We start from the raw sequence: 19,126 nt of genomic DNA, 5'->3' as shown, positions 1-19,126 counted from the left end.
CGAATTCCCGCTCCCCCGGATGCTCGCCTCCGCCGCCCCCAACTCTCTCTCATCTCAGCTGCAATCATCAAGTATCGTCTATTGGTAGATCCTTCATTAAACTCCAATAGGAAATCGGGAATCGTGCTCCGCTGAGTCGAGTAACACATGCAACTTTAATGATATACGTATATAAATTCGACGAAGACCGTAATTAACTTGGAAATTTAATTAAAGAAATCCAAAACCAGCTCATTATTTGCATGGCATATGCATAGGGAAACACGAAACTCATTAAATATTATACATTGTGGTAGCCAAACTCAGGGTCGACACTGTTGGTTAACGCGTTAGGTATTAAGCAACGATTTTTTATAATTATAATTATAATTTGAACATAATTAGATTATATTGTAAGAAGACATCAACCATAAAATACGATTTTTATCTATTTAAATCATGTAGAACAAAAGCAACTACAGCTTAAATTGAACAAAACGTAGCAGTAAAACACAAATTCAAACAGTTATCCAGTTATCTTTGCATTTGCTAATAATTAAAAATACTTTTTTTTTACTTGAACACATACTTTTCTGATTATTCCGATTATCCGATGTATTTATCTTAAGCTAATTAAGTTATATTGGGTATATAACATTAGATTTACTTTCGATATGCACGTTTCTCAATTATTTGAGCCATTATAATAAAAGTTTTTTTTTTAATTCAGTGGAAAAAATAGGATTCAAAAAGACATGGTGTTAATTATATCAAGTATGCCCATACTTCCAAGTTTATGACTAAAATTAACGTATTTCACAGATAATCATAGGTATGCAATACGTATTACATTATTGTCTGTTTTGCTAAAAATGTTTTAAATATTTTCTTACTTCTGTAGATGTAATGGTATATATATAGTTTATTTAAAAAATATCTATAAAATTGTCTAAAAATTATTATGTCACACATCCAGAAGCAACTTGAATATAAATATTAATGTAATATAATTAATATCCTTTTTTAAATACCATGATACATTTAAAAAAAACTCATAAATCTATACAGCAATGGAGTGATGGATTCGATCAGTGTGGATTCACCATAGTTTAGTTGAAAATTGTCAAAATAAACCAAATTTTAATTCATTAAAATATAAATACATTTTAAAAAATTAGTGCACAAAATTATTTTTATATATAATCAATCCTTTTCTTGTCTATATAAGTCCCATTTTGTACTATTAATTTTTATGTGGTTTAGAGTTCTCGATTAGTCCGGTTTCAAACAGTGTGATATATTGGTTGAACCGACTACCCGCAATGTACTTATAAAATTGGTTCAATTTTCAAATGAGACAAATTCTTCGTGTGGACATTTCATATACAATTATTTTCTTCATTCAGATTTAACAAAATTTGCTTTTAAACCCTATTATCGAAATATTATATAAAGCAAACTTTAAATAAATATACAAGTATTTTTTTATTAATTATGTCATTGTTTCATTTTGTTTCAAGTTTAATAAAAAAAACTTTTGAAGATAATTACTAATGTACAGTGGAAATTCGCTTAACGAGCAAAATGAATTGTACGAAAATGACTCGCTTGACGAACAACGTTTCGCATAACGAGTGACGATGAGAAGAGAAGTTCCGGATTATACAATGCTCCGTATACATACAATGTTGAGCAAAAATAAATAGGCTTAAGATACTAACATAATATATTAACCACACCTATAATTTTTGAAATAAAAACCTTACATAAATAGACTTTCTTTGATATGGAAACTAATATATGAAGTTGAAGTTTAAAAGTATTTATTATGTGTAGATTCATATACATAGAGTTATTTTTAAGGGGTGGCGTACATGTGAGCTTGTGCTCATTTAGCCAGACTAATATATTCTAGATATAGAGTATCTTAAAATTTGAAGAAATATTTTGTTATTTCAAATGTGAAAACCGAATTTGATTAAATACACCAATATCTCTGTAAAGACATATTATCAGGTACTATATATGAATAATATGTCATGCAATTAATTATTTCTTAGAATAACTGTAGACAAAGGATATGCATAATTGCTTATAAAAAAAGTAATTTACAAGGATTATATAAAGTTAAAAGGGCGGAAACACTGCGGCGAATACCGTATGTATAAATTTTGTTTATTATTATTAAGTTAAAAATATTTGTTTGGCAAATTTTTGCAGTAGAAAGTAAATAATTCTTGAGTTCCTAAACTGTACTTCTAAATACGTATATTGTCCTAATTAAACAATTTATCTGCGGCGAAGTTTGAAGTACCATCAATTTAAATCCAAGGAAAACTCTAGACTTTAGTATAGTATCCAATCACTATAACAACTATAAAAGAACTTCCATTATCTTCAACTCCCTAACTCGACTCTCTTTATTTCCTTCATAATGGAAATTTTCTCAGTTTGTTATAACTTTTAAATAATTAGTAGAATTAAGATCAAATTTCTTATGAAATTTGTCTTTTATGTTGTCAAACCATCTCTTATCTAACATAAGCTCCAGTAATCAAAAGTACACGCAGTAGTTGCCTAAATTGTGCGGTAAAACAAGTGGGACAGAAAATTTGCAAATGTGTCTATCATCAAAGAAACAAAAGATTTAGAAAATCCGTCTCTGAAACGAATATTACTTATCATTTTTAACGGAAAGCAAATATTTTTAGATTTCCAAAATTACTTATTACCATTGATACTTAAAATATTTCTATGTTTTTAAATAATTCGAAATGTATTTCTAAATAGTTCTTAGCTACCAAATTGGTATATTTATTTTGAACTAAAATACTCTACATTTAAACGTTAACCGACATTTTATATAGACTTACATTTATTATAGGGAAGTGACATTAAACAAGGGACTTCATACTACATTAAGCATTGATCTGGATGGAAACGCATGCATTGATCCAGAGCCTACTCACTGAAATTTTGGACCTAAAATTCGACATACATTGCATATGTGTATCGAGCAACAAAAGTGCCCTTTGTCTATTGCGACCTTCATAAAATCTATTAAATATTGAAGCTTTTGTAAATAGGTCAACATTTCCAAAAAAAATATATATAAATATATTACATTATAATTTATCTTTACATATATAACAATCCAATTGTTATATAAAGATTTACATTTTTAAAAGTTTTATAAAAAAATAATCTAGCTTATTATGAGCATATATTCAGAATAGAGTTGCGAAATACATGAGCAAAGTGATATGTTTATAAATATTATGTTATTATCTTCTATATGTTGATTGATTGTCATCGAAATATTTATATGTAAATATCTGAGTCAATAATAATAAACGTGAATAGTTAATATTGTAATTTAAAAACTAGCATTGGTTTAAAATATTACCGGCTTATATAAATTACGCTGTGCATGCTTTTCTCATTTCTACATTTCATTCAAAACAAATTTCACTCCTCGGGTTATGTAAAGATGTTAATTAAAATAGAGGAGATACTTAAATTTCTTCCGGAGATAGAATTCAACCTATTGCAGTGAATAATAAATTATATTGTGACCCTAATCTGGGACTTTAAATTACCATTTTAAGTGTGCTTTTTTGCGAAACTTTTAATCTCCTCTATATACGCATATCTAAAATTCTAATATTTCTAGATTAAAAACATTCATTTAATTTAGAGTGGTCAATTGAATATTTAAAATTCGTTAGGAAATGAAACAATTGCAATTTTTATAAAAGGAAGTCATTTATTTATAAGTAATAAATAAATTTGAATAAAAAAATATATTCAGCGCTCAGCCTTTCACACTTACACCATTTAAACTTATCCATATGCCAGAAGAATAAACACAAAAATAATAAAAAATATGTCATACTGTGCAAGAATTGTACAATTTTCAAAACTGTAATGGTAACTGAAGAAAAATCATTTGTTCACAGGGTCAGTTTGTTTACTCTTTGGATTTTTGTTAAATAGTAATAAATTTTCATAATTATGGTCTAAAAATCACTATAGTGATAAGTCCTAATATATAGGCAAGGACAAGTTTGACAGTGGTAGTGATGTACATATATGGAGGAATGATTGTTGACACTACTGGAGAATCCTGCTGACAAGGCCAGAGTAATGCCAGACAACAGAAAATCCCTATTACAATTGCCATCAATTGTTGAGAAGTTGGACCCCTTGATTCATTACCCATATTCATTGAATATTGAACATTTCTCTGGTCCTCACTATGACTATCACTGTTAGGCATAGTATCAAATTTGTCACCATCATTGGAATTATTGTCTTGTTCCCCATTTAAAAGTCTAGCTTCAATGTCTCTCTTACCTAGAACCTAAAAAATACAAATTAATATATACAGTTCACATTTCTAAGCTGATATAATTACTGCTTTAGTGGTGTGATCCTCCATTGATATTCTAAACTTATCAACAACATTACAATTGCCAACATTTGGCATTGTATGTCTTACAACAATGTCAACACATGCTTGTGGGCCTATGCTACCAGTTGGATCAATGACCATATACTTCTTTGGTGCTGTGGATAGCACTAAAAAACAAATAATTTATTATTATGCTACAATAAGTGATTAATATGATTACCTTTGAATCTCACTCTAAATTCATATGGATTGTATAGGGTCAACAATTGTTTATGGGACTGCCGTGATCCCAGGAAAAATTTCAAAGTAGTTGGGTATACAAAAACAGGGACCTTCCTCACTGACGAATCCATTGCTTCGCACTATACTCACGAATTTACTACCAAAATATGTTTAAAAAATACTCAATATTGTTTTGATGTTTCTCTCAGCTGTTCCACCTTTTTGTTTAGAGTGTAAAAACTGGTAAAAACGTCTGAGAAGGGTGACCAATCAGCTTTGGATTCATTCGACACTGTTGCCATATATGTAGTTGACAAATTCATACATAGATGGCAGTTTCAAAAAATGCAATGAAACCTCGGTTCCCGAACATAACTCCAAAGTCGATGAATATTTTATTCATCGATTTTAGAACAGTAATTTTGTTATTTTTGTATACAAGTTTGTTCATGAATTACTTTTGTAAAGATTTAAATATGCAATGATATAGGCTTTGAGAGCGGATTTATCCAATTTTATGTTAATAATTTTAATTGTTCTAAGACACACGAATAATTAAAATAATATAAATATGTTACTAAGTAAATGAAATTTTTAAACAGTTGAAGTCGTTCAAGTGAAGTAACGCTAACTTCAGATTGGTTTATTTTTACCACACCTCCTCCCGAGTTTAAAATCTTTTTATAAGTTTATTGTACCCATAATTTCCAGAGCGTGACCAAATAAGGTTTTTGTGGCAGATTAATTTGATCCTAGAATTTGATTTAGTTCTTTGCGGAAAATGCAGGTAAATTTTAATATTTTCCATAACCTTATATGAATAATGAATCACTCAGTTTCATCCTTATAAATTCTCAGAATCCAAATGAAGACACTGAATGGAATGATGTCCTCCGGGCAAAAGGAATCATTCCACAGAAAGAAAAGCAGATCACTGAAGATGAAATTGTTAACATGTTGGAACAAACCATTGAACAGAAGCAACAACAAAATGGAAGTAGGTTACCTGTGAATGTTGTTCAATCAGATATTGTTTATAAATGGTTTAAATTTCAGAGCAACTATCTGACATGAATCTAGATGAACTTGATGAATTGGAAGATTCTGAAGATGAAGAAATTTTATTGGAATATAGAAATAAAAGGATAGCTGAATTACAGGCTATGGCTTCTAAGGAAAGATTTGGTTATGTTATGGAAATTTCAGGCCAGGATTATGTACAAGAGGTGAATAAGGCAGGTGATGGTATCTGGGTTGTTCTGCATTTATACAAACCAGGTATTCCACTTTGTGCTTTAATCAATCAGTACATGCAAGTATTGGCTATGAAGTATAAAACTGTTAAGTTTTTGAAATCCATTTCCACAACATGTATACCGAATTTCCCAGATAAAAATTTACCTGGCATTTTTGTTTACTTCGAAGGAGATATTAAGAAGCAACTTGTTGGTGCTTTGGAATTTAGGGGTCCAAACCTTACTCAAGATGGTATTTTGAAAATAGTTTGTGTCATTATCTTTTATAAATTTGGTTCCTTGTATTTTAGAATTTGAGTATATTATTGGAAAGACTGGAGCTATTCAAACTGATATCAAGGAAGATCCTAAACCAAAAATTAAGGACAAAATGTTTGCTGATTTAGCAGACACTAATGATTGGTAATAAATAAAAGATATTTAAGTTATTTATTTTATAAAATATATTTGATGAAAGTAATATAAGGTAAAGAAATTTTATAAATAATATAAGGAATTACCTTGTACAAATATTTATAATATTTTAACAATAAAGAAGGATATTTGCTTCAATTACTGATAAATTATTTTGTAGAGATTGTTACTAATTAAAATACATGATCAATTGGAATGAAGGTTTACAAAGGAGAAGAAATTTTTTGTTGGGATAGGATATCTGCAGAAACAGAAATAGTAGAAGGAATGCAATTTAGTTTAGATTTATTTTTATGTGTAGCAAGATGCAAGTTAAAATAGTTCTTTTGTTCTAATTTTTCTTTTAGAAATAACTCTCTGATGTTATACATGCTCAGTATTTGTTCATCTGTTATGAAACTCCTCTGTTTCATACCATTAATCATTTCATCAGAAAGGCTTATCATCCTATCCACAGAAACTTTTTCTTCTGTAACAATATTCTGCTGAGTATTTTCATTTGAGGAGTCATTAACAACCATATTTAATATTTCATTATCTATCATTTCATTAGATAGATCATCAATATTATTTATATTAAGACTCTCTTCATCCAATGGCTCAAATGTTTCACATTTGACAGTAGATTCCTGTTCTTCCTCAGCAACAGTGAAACCTAGAATCTTTGGTTCCTGGTTAGTTGTATCATTTACAAATAATAAGTTATGGCGTCCATGAATTTTCCACTGTTTTTCATCTCTTCCAATTACTAACAATTTTGCTTTATTGGTATTATCCAAGTCAGTTATTATTGCTTCAGACTTAATTGGTGCATTTGCTTGTGCATGAGTTAAACTATCATCACAATCTGATTTATTCAACTCCTCCAAATACTCTTGAGCAACTTCAAAATCAGTGGCATTTTTATCATCCATCTTAAAAAGACCATACCTCCTCTTAAACTTCCCATACCAACCAGATGAATATTCACATGGAACTGTAATATTTAACTTCTCATGGAATACTTTGGCCTGAGCAATTATCTGTGTACGTGTCAGTGGTATTTTATCTTTGTTACATTGTTTAATCCATTCTGTTAATACTTGGTCCACAGAAACATTCTTTGCTAGATGAAGGGTTTTCCTAGTTGCCATCAAGTCTGGAAGGTCACTGGCACCATAGAACTTTAACAATTTATTTTTTTGCCTTTTCAAATCATAGATAGTGGATAAACCTAAACCATATTTAGAGCACAAAGACTTTGCTGTGGTACCATTAGCTAAAGAATTTAATATATCTAATTTATCCCTTATGCTAATCGCAACTCGCTTTCTTTTGGCACTCATATCATCTGATGCCATATCTGGATTATTATTAGACATTCTACAGAGTATATATTTACAGTAAATTTTCATAAATTAATTTCCCTTACATTTCCTCTACATTCTGTATACAATTTTCTAAACACCCTGCATTATATATTATTTCCATTCCAACATTGTTTTGTGCAATACTTGAAACTCTATCAGAAACGTATTTTAAATAAACGTACAAAATGCAATCCATATTTTATTTTTAAATAATGACCATTAAAAACTTGCGACTACTCACAACAAATATTGATTAGGTTTTATATGAAGTAGATTTTATGTACAATGTGAAGTTGTATCATATGGATGTAGTGTAGTAAATTTAATTTGCTTATATTGCCGACACTGCTTTACTGTTCTGTCATTTGCTTTTCAAATTTGAAAGTCAATGAAATACGTTATAGTAAACAATAGTGGATGGAAAAAAAAGTTGTAAAGAACTACATGTTTGTAAGGTTTCTGGTTTCATCTTTGCAAATGACAAAGATCGTAGCAATATTGATTAGTATCTATTAAACGTGTTTTGCTATTGTATTTAATTCGTTTAGTATTATTTATTAAAATTTGTATAGAATTAAAATATGAGGTACAGTGCATTAAAAGGGTTTTATGATGTGGAGAGGACCATCGGCTGTGGAGGCTTTGCTAAAGTCAAACTTGCAACTCACATAGCAACAGGTGAGAAGGTTGCTATTAAGATCATGGAGAAGTCAGTATTAAAAGATGACTTGCCTCGGGTGAAATTGGAGTTGAAGGCTTTGAAAACATTATCACATTCTCATATATGTAAACTATATCAGGTAATTGCAGATAATCGGAATATGTTCATATAGTATTAATTGCTGTTTTTATTGTAGGTGATTGAAACTGATACTCATTTTTTCTTGATCGTTGAGTACTGCTCAGGGGGAGAATTATTTGATCATATAGTGGAGAAGAATCGGTTGACAGAAACTGAAAGTCGCATATTTTTTAGACAAATTGTATCTGCTGTAGCTTATTTACATAGTTTTGGTTATGCACATAGGGATTTAAAACCTGTAAGTTTAATTAAGTGATGTAAGTGTATACATTATTGAAATATATATATTTTTTAGGAGAATGTTTTGTTAGATTATGCTCAGAATTTGAAACTGATTGATTTTGGTTTATGTGCAAGACCTGATGGAGGAATGACTAGTCCATTATTCACATCCTGTGGTTCACCCACTTATGCTGCTCCTGAGTTGGTCCTTGGTAAACAATATTTAGGTCCAGAAGTTGATGTATGGGCTATGGGTGTATTATTGTATGCACTATTAGCTGGCTTTCTGCCATTTGATGATCAAAATATAGATAGTTTATATAAGAAAATTTTGGTAATAAAATTAATATTTACAATTTATAAATTTAAATAAAACTGTTGTGTATTTAGAGCGGAAAGTACGAAGAGCCTGCGTTTATGTCTTCTTCAAGTAAAAAGTTGATTAGACAAATGCTGCAAGTTGATCCGAAGAATAGGATAACCGTGAACGAGTTGCTCTCGCACCATTGGTTAACACTAGGAATTTTAGACCCAGTAAAGATAAAGAGTGATGATCCTCACAGTCAGGATAATGATGTAATAAGTTTGATGTCCCAGTACCACGGTACGACCGACGACGATATGTGGAAGCATTTGAAACGGTGGCGATACGATTATGACACAGCAACTTACTTCCTACTTTTGGCTAGAAAGAATCGCGGTCTACCTTTGAAAATAAGCACTGGCGCAATGAAGATGCCAATCAGAGTTAAATCGGTAAGGTTTTAATATCTTTTAATAACATAAAGTGGTGATAATGATTACTTATATATTGTTAGGCAGAAACAATACAAATTGGTAATGAGCTTATTAACAATATGAGCAAGTCGAATACACTGAAGCCCATCAATCGTATCGACAATATAAATGATACACCTACTAAGCCGTTAATAAAATATCAATTTGCTAAGGTTGATACCCAATTGAGCACTCCGAAGAAGTCGTTTGACTTCGAGTACGTGACTACTCCGAAGAATTCGAACCTACTGAGCCCCGACAACTTTTTGGAGCCCAGGAAACCGGGCAGCATAAGGAAACCACAGAAGAGGATTCGAAGTCCCAACTTGAATGGAGACTGTTCGCCCGGTAATTGAATTTGATCTTTAAGTTCGTTTCACATGGAAGTCGGCCTGCTAGAAAGCGAGAGTTTTAATTTAGTTGGTTTAAAGCATGAAACTTCGGTTTTCTGAGAAAACTGATTGAATTAATCAATTGATTAGTTTTTTTCTCTTTGTTTTCACGTTTCGTTCGCCCTCGCCTCATTTGATTTTCGTTTCATGGACCATTTTTCAATTTAATGCGGTGTGACGAATGCCGAAACTGGCTTTGTTTTACAGTTTCATCGCGGTTTCATCTCTTTGGTGATTTCGATTATGTTGGAAATTTTGTCGCATAATTGCATTCATTCCTGGATTTCGTGGTGCGCGCGCTATATAGACACATAGCGAGGGGGTGTTTTTTGGGGGGTTGCATCGGGGGGATATTAAGGGGGATAAAGCTGTTAAAATAAATGGAATCGCCGTTTTAATAGGGCTTATATAACGACCGAGCGGCAGCATATCATCGTGAAAAGGGGAATAGATCGAATAATATAACAAAGTTAAAAGGGGCGATAGATCAGGGCGGACTTATATGTCCCGCGGGTCCGATATTCCACCTTCTTATTACTGTTTAGAGACACTTGTGTTAAAGTTGAACTAATTTAAGAGTTTTGCCTCCATAAAGAAGGAAGCAACAGTCCTTGAACATTCTCAAGAGCCGCCCTTTCGCCCCTTTCCGGCAAAGACAAAACACTTTGTATTGCGGAAAGTTTCTCGAAAATTATTGCTTCGTCTCGTTGTTTTATGGCGATCAGATGGACGGCTGGACACACGCCGCTTGACTTAATTAAAACTTTGTTATTAAGACCGGGTATGTTTGTATGTATTTCAGTTCCCATAAAAAAGACGGCTGCCTATATATCAGATCCCAGGACTCCTGAAATGTGAGTAATAATATATGTAGGAAAACAATACGAGTGACAACTGAAAATAATAGTTTAAAAAAGAAATCGGAGACTATTCACGGTATTTAAATCGCCTAGATTTCTGTGCACATTCATTTGGGGGGCGGCTATTTTAATTAGGCCCGTATACTGTTTCAGTTTATTTGGTGGTCGAACTCGATTAGGGGTGCTAATAAAGGTCGTAAACTCGGGGGTTGTATGGGCCGTCGCGGCCGTAAACTAAAAGGGGGAAAATAAAGGGGTCTACCTCTGCCTGGTCAACCTGCAACCTGTTTATCTTTCAACGTTGCGTTATAATAAACAAAGCTGTTGGAACCGATAAGAACCGTATTCTGCAAAACTATTATATTGTTTATCGTGAAATTTTACAAATGTTTTTGTTATATAATTAGTTTATAATTAAAATGCACGATAATTTGTGGTACCGATTACTTTTTGAAGCATTATGTTATACAGTCAGGTTGGCCGAGCGGTCTAAGGCGCCAGATTTAAGCTCTGGTTCTCGAAAGTGAGCGTGGGTTCGAACCCCACACCTGACAGATCTATTTTTTTTGCTGCATTTGCTTATTTCTAAACAATTTCACAAGTTGTATCATGTTTATCAAACAAAGGTATCAATGCCATAATTTGTTTGTAGTTTGTTTTTAAACTATTCTATAAAAAATATATGCATATATCTTTTACTACTATATTTTTCCAAATATCACTCAAAATATTAATAATATATCATACAGAAAAAATTCAGAATTATATTTACTTTTTTTTATTGAAATTATTTTGATTATTGAATGACATAAATTTATTAAATATTACGTAACTCGGAAGTGTAATTGAATATTCATAGAACATTCAATTGTAACGTACAAATTAACTTTAGGTAGGTTTTATTGGATGACGTTTTTCTATTAGAAAGTTGAATTATACACATTTGTCTTACGAATTTATCGATTTATTGGAAAAATGTAAAGCCGATAACACTAATATTTTTGTTAATATAAAAACGATGTCAAAGAAAATAATGAAAAGTGAGGTTTTGGAAGAACAATAGATTTTAATTCTCTTAACCAACTTTTACATTACTATTGTTATTTTAATAAATATTTATTACTACAATTAAAATTACAGAAAGACGCCTGGAAATCATGAAGGATCAGGTTCGGTTTCGGCTAGGAAAGTCCTTGGAAGCATCGAGAGGTCTCTTCACAAAGTGAGACATGTCCTGACACCCAGAAAACCATCGGATTCATCTGGAGGACCGATGGTGCTCACCAACAAGGTAAGAACATTAGTTTTGACCGCGTTGATGAGGTTTGCATAAAATTGATGGTTCTGCATTTGTGCGTATGGCGAGGCCGATGATTATTGTACGTTCCTTCGTTCGTTTCTGATTTGGAAATAGGTGCGCGTCTCAGTCACGTTGAGGCAATATTATATTATTACACACATACCCACCTTGTATATGGTGTGTGTTTCAATTTCGCGTTGGCCGTGTGTTGTGTTATTAAAGAAAATGAAGAAGGGAATTGATGAAATGCGCGGCCGAGATGGGCTCAATGCGAGCGGATCGGGGCGAGATCGAATCGTAAACAAATAAAAGTTAATTATGCAATAAATTAGATAAAGAAGAATCTAGCGGTATACGCGCAGCAATTTCAGATGATTATTAAATGCGGTAATTACATTTAATTCGTTCGATTAGTTCCTGGGTGGAGGAAGCTAGACTCGGGCTTCAATATTAAACCATTTCGCATTATTCATCCGTGGTGGCCATTTTTAATGAACCCTACGCCAGGTTCAAATCCATACAATCTACACCAGTAACTGCAGCAGCAACAGCAGCATCGGAGGCAGCTAAAAGCAACAGGGAAATCATACTTAACCTTAACTCGTTTGTTTATTCCATGCCGGACATTCAGAGTTCGCATTTGCTGATGCTCTTCACTATTCGTTCGCAGAGCCGAGCCGAGCAGTTAATTGTTAACAGCCTCATTAAACACGCGCGATACGTTTTCATTACTCGCGATTTTTCATAGAGCCCACCCCGGAATTTACCTATGTCAACACTTAATTACCTGTACGGTCGTTAGTTCATTCATTCGAATGAGTAATAAATCGACTGATTCTGGCGCAAAGCCATCTGCTTTTTCCATCATATTTTAATTGCGATCTAATATCGCATATAATTTAATACCCGCTTTCTGTTTGTTTGCATTGTAAAATCGGATTTATTCATCAATAACTACTTATTAGCTGTTAATTTGAATGCAACTAACACTATTTAAGGAAACCATTATATAGCATAGTTTAAAGATTATTCAGTTCATGCATTTAAAAAGTCAATATATTAAAGTCTCTTAAACTAAATCCGTAATTTTAACAATGTTTCCGTTTTTAAAACGTTTTTCCATTTAACCCTTTAAATTTGATACCGGACTTTTAAATGGAATTGTACATATGCAATTTTTTTTGTTTTTAATATTTGGCAGTATGTATGTAATGGTCATGAACAAAAGTTATATAAAAAATATGTAATGTGATTTCTTTAATTATATATGCCTTTATCTGGCTACTACAATAGATATATTGATATTTTTTGAATTTAATTTGGAAAATAAGGCGTTTAAGGGTTAAGATTTATCCAAGAAATTCAAGAAATATGTAATAAATACAAGATTAAGGTTCTAAAATATATTTTGCTTAAGAAATCATATTTATATAATAATTTGTGTTTATTTATTTATTATTTCAATATAATAAGCAACCACAATTAAATTCATGTAAATATTATAGAGAACAATGAATTTTGAATGAATTTAATATAAAATAATAACACTGGTCTTAAAAGGGTCAATAAAAATTGTTAAATAAATTAAAAAAGCAAATAATAATATTTATTGCAACAATAAATTACAAAATAAAAAAACTCAATACAATAATAACATTAAAATTTAACTGCTCCAATGGTCTATGTATTTTTGCCCTTTAAAAAGATACCAAAAAAGGTATTCAATGATATTTTGTTACAATACATAAACTAATCTTAAACTAATATTATAATTACTTTCATATAAAGTTGACTATGAAAAATTACTTGACTGCAGTTTCTTTAGTACTACATTTTGTTCTATATCATATTATTAATATAAAGTAACATTTATTGTTTACATATAAAACATATTTACAAAATGGTAAATCTTTTGATTTGAATCATTCCAGTCGTTGCTAGGCTTTTATCAAATAAATTAATTGCTACTTTATTTATAAGATCTAGCTTGCACTTGACTGTGCATTTCTTGGTACTTGTTAAATTCAACAACTTGTTTTGCTGCAAGTTACTGCGTTGTGATAAGTTCTTTAGCTAATGTTCTTGATGTACTTTCTTCTACGTAATATACTTAATTAACCCGAATTTGATCAATACAAATCATTTGTTAAGAAAGACAATAATTCTGATTGTTGGTAAATGTAACAATTATTGATATTATTTGGTTAATTTAATTTTACTTTTCTAATTCTAAATAAATAATTAATAATAATAATAATCTTATTGCAACAGTAAAAAAACAAAATTGAACATTTTCATACACAGTAATAATAATAAAAATAGCTAAATTTTGACATAATACAATTCAATTAATGTAACAGTTATAAATATATCATCAATTAATGTTGCCATTTGTGTGTTATGTGCCATTGTAATGTCTGCTGCAAGTGAGATATAATTTTTTATTATATTCATTTATCATTTAATATTAAAGTAATTTCGGAATATGAAATTCGATTTTTAGGACTCGAAGGATGATCTAGTGCTACTGGTTCGGATTCTTATGTTCTGTTATATTTATATTTGTATATCGTTTTTTATCTGTATTATTATTGAGCAATAAAACTACCAATGTTACTTTTATTTATCTGAAATAATACATACAGTGTAAATATATCTAATTGCTGCAGAAATATGTAATGTTAATGTATATTTTACGAACTGCTAGATAGAAATGTGTATTTTTATATATGACAATTGTTTGTATTAATATATAATGACTTGTGTGTAAGCATTTAATAAATAATAATATAAGCACGTGTTGTTTTTGTTATGTGCAGGATTTATGTAACGTATCGACGACCCAGTGCACCGATCCAGAGTACGTTATCACTGAGCTGACGAAGGCATTGCAGAAGAAAGGAATACAATGTGAAAGGAAGAAAGGGTGAGTGCTTACAAAAAACATGATACACACAATTCCTCAATGCACACTTCCTTTTCGGAACCGTTATCTTATGAAATATACACAATGGGCTATTAGAGTTTTCGATTTATAATATCGACGTTAAACGTGAAAAATACCAGACATATATAATGTTTGAAACGAACCAACAACAACAACACACGAGCTATCGGTTAATTACGAAACTGTTCTGCCAATCCAGTTATTGCAGTTAATTTTCAATTATTTTATATAAACCATAAACAAGGTTCGTTTCTCCGTTGAATATAGGTTACTTTTATACATTTGAATTTATGTTAGTAGTTTAATAGTTTAAGAATAAGCATCAATATAAATCGAATTTTGGTATTATTTCGAATGATTAATTAAAAATCAATATAATTTTATAAATCAATGTTTCTTTCTAATATAATTAACTAATTAAACATAAATAAATAGTAATATAGTTATATAATCAATTTGGTTGCAATAAATAATAGAAAAACTATTATAAAAATCGATTACTCTGAATGAAACGTGATTAATTAAAAATATTGCGTGTTTGGTTGTCTACACGTATTACCAGTTTTCGCATGGAACATTTGTATTTTTTTAAAGCTCGAGATTGGATTTGTATGTGCGCGCTTGTGTATAGTTTCAGGCCAAATATCTTGTTCGTTACATAAGTAATTACGTGTATAAGTGAGGCTGATTAGTAAATGAGTTATGGGCCGTTTGGGTCATTCGTTTTGTTCTGCCCGTGCGAGCCGCGCAATTTTTTTCCCTCACTCGTAAATTAACACAGCCTTCTCTCACACAACCCATGCACAAACGACTATTTCAAATGCAGACGATTGTATTACACAAAACACTAATAACAGTTTCACACATAACAGCAAGAACTTATATTGCTTTACACATATTACTAATAAACAATAACGTAGGTTTGAATTATATTTATTAAATATTAGTATCATAAAGTATATCCAATTTTAATTGGTATAACTTGTTTATATATGAGTTCTGCAATTCTATATATACTTACTCTAAATACATCATATTAAAAAAATAGTTTAAACAATGAATTCTCATTGTTTAATCCTTATATTCAAACTATTTTCGACTTATTACGAGATGCACTTTTTTTGCTCTCCAAAAGAAAACTCAAAAATAATTTTTAAACTTCTTTTTTTTTGGTATAGTATTTGGTATATATTTTATAAAATAAATATATTTTCAACTATTTTATATCAATAATTTATTATATAAAGCATTATTATTATTTTTTGTGAGTATTACAGTTCTAATTTAAATTTTACTCGTGTTTACGGCTGGTTAGATAACAGCAAAAGTACACGATCTGTAATCTATTTAATAACTTGTTTTACTTGAATTAATGGACTTGAACATAGGCAGCAGTCAAAGTTAAATTATTATATATATGTTGAAAATGTTTGTTGCAAATCAAGACATAGTTGAACGACTAACGATGGTTTTAAGCAGTTTTATTTTATTTTGGTGTTATGATCCAAATGTATACTTATCGATAGTTATAGTTATCGATAAGGGAAGAAGTACAACCGTGAAAATTATCGACCGTAGAAGTTGCTAAAGAATTTTTTTTAATAAGAATTTTGTAAAATATTTAACAAAAGGTTAAATTTTATTTGCACAGAAACTTAATTTGTTATTTAAGGTATATATGATTTACGGACAGGAGAATGAATTGTCTATTTTCTTAGATACTTATTCTATATGTTGGAGTCCTCCATTAAGGAGTCCTTTAGTTGTGGGTAGTAATGTTAATGTAATGACTTTTTACTCTTCAATTTCTTCTGAGTTTTCTAGTATACAATTTGTGTACGATTTAACTAAATGTATTTGTCGCGCTCATTTAGAAACAGTTTAAGTTGTACATAAATTTGCAGTGGTTTCAATTATTTGGTGGTCCTTTTAGTTTCTTTGGTTGCTCATTGAAGATTCGGATAAGAGCGATATTCTTTCAGTTACGAAATGGTATATAGTACGATGGGCAATTATACCAAATAAGCAGTGTACGTATCGAATAACGATCAATCACTGCTAGGTTTTGCGGACGGGATAACCAACAAAAAATATTGTCGCGGACGTGGACTCCGATAGGAGTACCTGTTAATCGTCTTTTGTGTTTGTAGTTCCTCGATCGTCCTTCGAGGCGATTATTTTCCCTTTTTGCTGATCACAAGGAGGAGGTGTGAATTGTAATTTTCGCTGCAAGTACGCGAAATGCCAAAAAGGCCAAAATCGGTTGGTATTTGGCTGCGTTTAATTAAGGATTCCTGTCGGGAATGCGGTTGTTTTATTGCTGCTCGTCGACGTTACCGTATTTGTCGGCGGTCTCACAGCTTCACACTAGTTTTATTCTTAGAACGTTGTCTTTCGAGCGTCGCCGACGTGCTTCAAGCGCATAATTAAACTTTACTGCACCTCCAGGAATTGAGGCATCCTCCGATATCGATGCTTAAATACACATTAACATTGCAACTTCGGAACACTGCCACATAAATATCCTCCGTGTCCGCTCAGGCAATTAATACATACTGCTGCTCCACACTCTTTTCTTCTCCAGTTGAAACTCCAAGCCAGTGTGTCTGTCTACCTATGAATTGTTGCCAATTTTCTCCACGCCAACAAATTACAGCAACTCATTTATATTGCCACAGTTTGTAGCAGCCTTTTTGGATCCCAACTCGCACTTCGAGGAATTTGGAGTATCCAAGTTCCCAAGAAACTTTTCAATTCGTTTTTCGCCAAGCAATATTGTTTCATTCAACAATTTAACTGTACAGTATGACTCAATGTAACTCGTCAGATATACTTTTTATTTATCTCTATCCATCTTTCCTCATCTTCTTACAGAAATTCTTTGAAATTGATTGAAAAAGCAAAGAATAAAAAAAAAATAGAAATGACGAAGCAAAGGAAGTGGAATGTAATTTGAAAAGTGATCTTATTTATATGTTGTGTACAGTGTAAAAGAGAAGTGTGTAAAAGAGTTTCTGAAACGGTAGCTGCGATTCCATTCATTCATTCATGAGAACTTGTAATTTGTCTGAAACCACAAAACCTCGAGGCCGTGTCCTCTGCGTCGCTCGTTCTCTACTCGTTCTCTTCGTCCGTTCTTTGTTGCACTCTTAGATGAGCCCTCCGAACTGGTTGGCCACTTAACGAGAGAAGGCCGGAAACTTATTGGGCCGCAAAAGAACGTGATGCGATCGCCGCCGCATAAAAAGAGATTCCCTTAACGGATATTGAATATGTATTTTGTTGTTCTCTCTCCGTTGCTTGCTGCTCCTTTTTTTCGTTTGCCTTGTATCATATGTTTTATTGCGTTTTGTTGCAGGTTTACCATTAGGGGTAAGATGGAGCCGAACGCGATGCAACGCGTCGGGGGTGGTTGTTCTTTCGAGCTAGATATATGCTATTTGCCTGCGATGGGGCCGCGGCCGAGCCAGAAGGGCAGTACGCCGACGAAGCTTCCAAAAGTGGATACCACGACTCCTAACAAGTACAAGACCAAGTCGGGGAATAGTGTGGACTTTGCCATACAAAAAGTCACCGTCACCAATATGGTAGGAATAAGGAGGAAGCGTCTCAAGGGAGACTCCTGGTGTTACAAGAAGGTCTGCGAGCAAGTTCTCGCTCTCACCTCGACGGAACTGAAGAAAGAGTCCGATGTCTGAGTGCCACGAAAATTACTTTATTTATTTATATTTTTTATATATATTTTTCATTACAGGTATATTTTATTTTTCTAGCGTGTTTTATGCGCGTATGATTGTCCTCTTTTAATTCAATTTAATAATGTTTCGCAATTCATATTAGCCGTTTTAAAACTTTAATTATTTTCTACTATTTTGTAATTTAATCTTATTCTATATTTATAATTCCTGTAAACCTGACTGATATATATATATTTTTACTTATACATCATATATTTTAACATTCCATCATTTTTATCCTTAAATCAAATTTATTCAACATAAGTATTCATATTGTCGAATAATATAAATATAAATGTGTTTTACACTTGAAACTGTTTTACTTTATTATATCCCATTTTCATATCATTTCCTTGTAACTAATTAATTGAATTGAATTGAACAAATTAAAAATATATTAAAAAATATAGTAGTACCTGTATAAAGGGAAAAATCTCTTTGTGTGGTCTATTTTT

General features: G+C 31.4%; 3 protein-coding genes and 1 non-coding gene across 4 annotated transcripts; 3 read left to right on the top strand and 1 right to left on the bottom strand.

The window, feature by feature from the left end:
- Positions 1-3,773: 3,773 nt before the first annotated feature.
- Positions 3,774-4,887, bottom strand: LOC108563424 (motile sperm domain-containing protein 1-like). Its single transcript, XM_017922093.1, has 3 exons — positions 4,614-4,887; positions 4,397-4,560; positions 3,774-4,342 (listed from the first exon to the last, which is right to left on the bottom strand). The coding sequence occupies exons 1-3, from the start codon at positions 4,744-4,746 to the stop codon at positions 3,992-3,994; spliced, it is 648 nt and encodes a 215-aa protein (XP_017777582.1). The 5' UTR covers positions 4,747-4,887; the 3' UTR covers positions 3,774-3,991.
- Positions 4,888-5,237: 350 nt separating this feature from the next.
- Positions 5,238-6,333, top strand: LOC108563420 (viral IAP-associated factor homolog). The gene is made up of 4 exons (XM_017922090.1): positions 5,238-5,402; positions 5,474-5,612; positions 5,672-6,103; positions 6,162-6,333. Exons 1-4 carry the CDS (start codon positions 5,397-5,399, stop codon positions 6,275-6,277), a joined length of 693 nt encoding a protein of 230 aa, XP_017777579.1. The 5' UTR covers positions 5,238-5,396; the 3' UTR covers positions 6,278-6,333.
- A 1,800-nt stretch (positions 6,334-8,133) lies between these two features.
- Positions 8,134-18,752, top strand: LOC108563425 (maternal embryonic leucine zipper kinase-like). Its single transcript, XM_017922094.1, has 9 exons — positions 8,134-8,434; positions 8,492-8,674; positions 8,732-8,992; positions 9,049-9,414; positions 9,477-9,783; positions 10,630-10,681; positions 11,828-11,978; positions 14,807-14,913; positions 18,293-18,752. The coding sequence occupies exons 1-9, from the start codon at positions 8,216-8,218 to the stop codon at positions 18,630-18,632; spliced, it is 1,986 nt and encodes a 661-aa protein (XP_017777583.1). The 5' UTR covers positions 8,134-8,215; the 3' UTR covers positions 18,633-18,752.
- Positions 11,158-11,241, top strand: Trnal-uaa. Its single transcript has one exon. It is a non-coding gene; the product is annotated as a tRNA-Leu (tRNA).
- Positions 18,753-19,126: the final 374 nt, after the last annotated feature.

This window comes from Nicrophorus vespilloides, unplaced genomic scaffold, assembly GCF_001412225.1.
Source record: "Nicrophorus vespilloides isolate i.1.1-1 unplaced genomic scaffold, Nicve_v1.0, whole genome shotgun sequence".
Classification (NCBI taxonomy): domain Eukaryota; kingdom Metazoa; phylum Arthropoda; class Insecta; order Coleoptera; family Silphidae; genus Nicrophorus; species Nicrophorus vespilloides.
This window is presented reverse-complemented; position numbering and strand designations above follow the sequence as displayed.